Below are 5,088 nucleotides of genomic sequence, written 5' to 3'. Positions count from 1 at the left end.
GTTGCGGAGCGCAGGCTCCGGACGCGCAGGCTCAGCGGCCATGGCTCACGGGCCCGGCCGCTCCGCGGCATGTGGGATCCTCCCAGACCGGGGCGCGAACCCGGTTCCCCTGCATCGGCAGGCGGACGCCCAACCACTGCGCCACCAGGGAAGCCCCCTAATTTCTCTTAAGAAATAAATATTTAGTCACTTGGTCTCTCCAGCTAGATTTATGTGAAGTTTCTGGCCAATGGAATGATAGAGAAAATGATGGAAATCTCTCCCAGATTGAGTCCCTACAACCGCCTACAAAATCTTGCACATTCTCTCCCTTCACTTGCCTGACAGTTTCAGGAGAACCAGTGGCAGTCTGTAAGGGACAAGAACATGAAGGCGCCAACTAATGAAAGAAACATGGGTCACATGCTGATGTGAAACAAAGCCTACATTCATTGGAATGGTATGTGGATGAGAAGTAAACTTTTATTACATTGTTACTGTGATATCTTTGTGGTAGAAACTAACTTTACTTGCATTGACTAATTCAATATATGTTGGGTTGTGTAGGGCTCTGCCTTTGTTATTTACAATCTGGAGCCTGAAAAACTTCAGGAAACTACAAAACTATCCAGTTGAAGTCTAACTATGCAGATTACTCCTCGAAAATGTAATAGGAAAAATAGATTTATGTAGCAAATGTGCCTCATGTTTCACTCTTGACTCTGGTCACTATTAATTAAATGATCATTAGTAATTTATCTTTTTGCTCAATTGCCTAATCTGCAAGATTCAGAATAATGATAATTCATGGTCTATTTTGAACATAATCTCTTTGAAAGTAGTTTACTTCTTGGTAACTACCTACGCTAACCACTACTGTGCTAATCACACATAAAGCACTCGATAACTAATTTTTGGTTGAAAATGAAGAAATGAATAAATGTTACTATTATATAGAGTCCTTAGTCAAACATTGCTAGTGTAACATCTTATAAAATACTGAGATATACTCTATCCTTATGAATACTTGACTCATGTCATTGATTTGATATTGACTCTTCAATGTCAATGGAGAAAAGAAAATCAGAGTATAAACTGTTATATATCTTTTATTTTTTAAATTAATCATTAAAATCCCCATGTGCCTTATGATCGTGAAGTACACTATTTTCTTTTTTAAGCTATCCCCTGACACTCTGCTAGCGCTGGAGATCCCAGGAGTTTTCTGATTTCAAACTTGTCAGTTTCCTTTCAAACACCAAGCAGAAGTTAAGTGGAATCACTTCAGTATTGCTATTCTGGTTAATAGCCACGAGGAGGCACTGTTGAGTTGCCAACAATGAAGCATTTATTTACTCCTAGCAGTAATGCCCTGCTGTTTAGACTCCCTGACTGCCAGTCTTGATGTCCCACACTAGGCCTCTGACGTCACAGTTCCCATCGTTAACACCCATATGCTTAGAATATATCTGAAGAATATCAGATGACTATGTACCAAGAGGCTCCCAAACTCTACTTTATGATATGTGGAATACACAGTTTTATTTCCTCAACAATATTTAGGTCTTTGTTTTGAGCATTGGTCACCAGGATAGATTTCTTTTTCCTCTAAATATTTAATTCCCAGGTAACCTGTTGCTCTCTCTTGCTACTGGGTCTTGATTTAAATTTGCTCTGTTCCTGAATACTGTTCAATGGTTTCAGATCTTTTTTCTCAAAAGAATCTGTGTTGCTCATCCAAATTTCTCATGCAAATACAACAAACCTGCAAACCAGGGAGTGAGGTGGTAGGCCCCACCTTCCCCTTCTCTTGTTCTTAATACACCTTCTTCCAGTACAGCTGGACCATAGTCAGACTATAATAGCAATGTGACTCCTAACAGATTTTCTCAGTTAAATTGACAAAACATCTACAGTCTACTAATTTAAAATACATTAATTAATACTAAATCTAGCCAACCAAGACTGTGCTAATCGGACATTTTTTAATACTGTTGGAACTTCATGGCAGAGTTGAATCTGCCCTTTAATATCTGGCTCTTTGAGTAATCCTGCCCCCCCACCCCCACCCCGTCTCCTTTATCTGTATGTAGACTCACCCCAAAGCCTGTCTTAGGCCTATTGTGTCCAGTTCCTTGAACCACCTGCACTGGGCTTGACAATTCTGTGAGAACCTGTGGTCCTCTTTAACCTCTCTCCTTAGAACCAGAGCAGGGAGCCGCCCTTAAGTATGTAGCTTGTCTGCTCCTTATAGTTAGGGCTTGACTTCTAGGGAACTAGAGATCCATTGTAGACACTATTTGTCAACTCTACACTTGGGTACTTCAGTATCATAAGTAAAGGAATGCTTACTGAGCCCCTTCATGTGCCAAAATTGTGCTAGTTATTGTGAGGAATGACAACTGGTGTAACGGTCCCTACATCCTTTACAAATCCTTACAACAAATTGGTAGTATCTATCCCTGTGTATACCCACTTTGAGTCAAACTTCTCATAATTGTGTTGCCATTTGCATTGATTTAGAGAATCTGTATTTTCTCTATTTTCTGATTCTGTCATCAGGATAATGTTAATTTTCTAAATAATTTTGAAAGCTTTGCAAATGTTTTAATATTGCAAAACAGTTAATATAGTATAAGAAACGTATGAAAAGTTATCATGGTCTACCATCTTACTTGGAAGAAAATCTGCAATGACTTTTTTTGTTATCTTCCTTCATATTTTGATCTGTTTAGTTTTTTTCTAAATCTTGTTTGTGTCAATATTGTAATTTCTATTTAGAAACTGATCATTCGGTCATTTTTCTTTATAAATTTATACAAAGTATCATTTTTTTCAGTTCACTTCCTCTCTTAGTTTACATTACTATTACTTTAGCCCTATTCTCTGTATATTCCTTGCTCATTCTACCTTAAATTTCAGCCAGGGTCCCATTTCCAATTAGAAGCCAATTTCATGTTTTTGCAGCTCCTAGAATACCCAGAGAAATCAATTATCCTATCTAGCTTCCATACTCAAATGAGAATGACTTTATATTATGTCAGCAGTCGTTCTATTTCATTCTGCCCTGAAGCTCACCCTAAACAGAACCGCAGGGCATGAGGTTTCACTGAGTCCTCAAGCCTAGAGAAAGCCCTCTTAACTCTTCAGGCTTTATAGTTTTCTAAATGAAATGCTCTGACCAAGGTAAGGGCTGAGTCCCTAAAGACCCCCAAACAATGGGGTCATCTGGAGCTGGAGACCTCACTTCATACCAGTGACTGTATAGTAGGATTGGATTTAGTAAGTTAAATCTACATGCACCAGAAGTAACAACCACACTAGAAATACATGTGTTTATTTGTTGTCAAACCTTTTTACGTTTCAGAAACTGCAAAGATTTTCACAACAGTTTTTTTTTTTTTGAGTTATTTTATTGGTAAGGATACCAAAGCTCAAAGAGCTCTAAGTGACAGTCTCACGTATATCTTCCAGTCAAGGCCAGAGCCTGAATTTAAACCTGTATCTCATGACTCATTGTGCATTTCTCTTCCCACTATATCCTGCTTGGTTTTCATGACATTCATCATTTTTATAGTAATGAACTTCAGCTTCTGACATGTGAATGAAGAGAATCCCCATGAGAAAGAAAAGTATTTAAGGGAGTTACTGAGGCCACTTTTTCAAACCTTTTTCTCACCTTAGGAATTTTGTAGTATCAGTGGGGTTTAAATGTGAGAATTTTTTGTTGTACTTTTCCTGTGGCAAAAAATAGAGTGATTATTTTGGAATCTTTGAGCTCTGCCTTCTAATGTGGTGTACATTATGACTAATGAGGAAAATGTAGTAGAGGATTACACGTAGAGGATTTTAACAAAAATATTCCAGTGTTTACTTCTGTTTTGATCTTATCATTCCACTGAATGATCATGGAAGATCCTCTTGGGGTTAAATATCAATAGCTTTTAGGGTTAAACATCCTAAGTGCCCGCTCTCTTATCTGCTTTGTTCTGACCCCATAGATTACAGGGTTAAGGGCAGGGGGAAAAACCACATATAGATTGGCCAGAAGTATGTGGATATAATGAGGGATGTTGTGGTCAAAGCAGTGTGTCATGAAGGAGAAGAGTGCTGGCAGGTAGAAGGCCAACATTAAGCAGACATGGGAGCCAAATTTCCTGAGTGCCTTGAGGCGGGCATCCCAGGACGGGAGATAGAAGACTGCTCTGAGGATTTGGACATAGGAAAATCCAATCACAGAAAGGTCAATATATCCCACGGAAAAAGCAATCAAGCCATAGATAACACTGACCTTAACACTGGCGCAAGCCAACTTTGCCAAACCCAGGGGTTCACCATAGGTGTGGGGGATGATCTGGACATCACAGAAAGGAAGGCTCAGGATAAGGACTCTAAAAGGAGTCACAAACACCAAAGTCCGGACTATGATGCCTATGCCCAGGATGGCTATCACCTTATTGGTGGGGATCATGCTGTATCTCAGGAGGTTGCAGATGGCAATGTATCGGTCTATGGCCACGACAGTCAGCACTGCAGACTCCAGGCCAGTGCGTATATGGATTGTGTACATCTGTGTGATGCAAGCACCAAACACGATCTCCCTGAGATTGAACCAGAAAACACCCAGCATCTTGGGGATGGTGGCTGTAGACAGGCCAAGGTCAGTGCAGGCCAACATGACCAGGAAGTAAAACATAGGCTGGTGGAGGCTGCGTTCAGTCTGGATCACAAACAGGATGGTGACATTTCCCACGAAGTTTATTAGATACACTGCAAAGAAGGGGGAGCCAATCCAGATGTTCACATTTTCCAGCCCTGGAATCCCTATCAGAAGGAAGGAAGAAGGATGGAACTGTATATTGTTGGGGTGCAGCATATCTGTGGGAATTGGTTATAGACACATTTTTTGCAGGAGTTTTCTTGCTTCCAGCTAGAGACCATAACGTCTTTCAGAGCATGTTGCCTAGTTTCTGGAGGAATAGAAAATCTATTCTTTAATTCCATAATACAGCAGAGGAGACCTAGAGAGTGAATATGAGGCAGAGTTAAAAGACACTCTCACTTCAAAGTATTTGCCTCACCTACATAGAAAACCATGTAGAAAATTTC

The 5,088-nt window shown here is 40.0% G+C and overlaps 1 protein-coding gene across 1 annotated transcript; it reads right to left on the bottom strand.

The window, feature by feature from the left end:
• Positions 1-3,913: 3,913 nt before the first annotated feature.
• LOC102979190 (olfactory receptor 52E5-like) lies at positions 3,914-4,855 on the bottom strand. Its single transcript, XM_024118539.1, has one exon. It carries the CDS (start codon positions 4,853-4,855, stop codon positions 3,914-3,916), a length of 942 nt encoding a protein of 313 aa, XP_023974307.1.
• Positions 4,856-5,088: the final 233 nt, after the last annotated feature.

The sequence above is a fragment of the Physeter macrocephalus genome, chromosome 16, assembly GCF_002837175.3.
Source record: "Physeter macrocephalus isolate SW-GA chromosome 16, ASM283717v5, whole genome shotgun sequence".
Lineage (NCBI taxonomy): Eukaryota > Metazoa > Chordata > Mammalia > Artiodactyla > Physeteridae > Physeter > Physeter macrocephalus.
The sequence above is the reverse complement of the archived record's forward strand: the minus strand, read 5'-3'. Positions and strand labels throughout refer to the sequence as shown.

Coding starts and splice junctions, on each gene's coding strand:
- LOC102979190 (XM_024118539.1), bottom strand. CDS start 4,855: ATGCTGCACCCCAACAATATACAGTTCCATCCTTCTTCCTTCCTTCTG.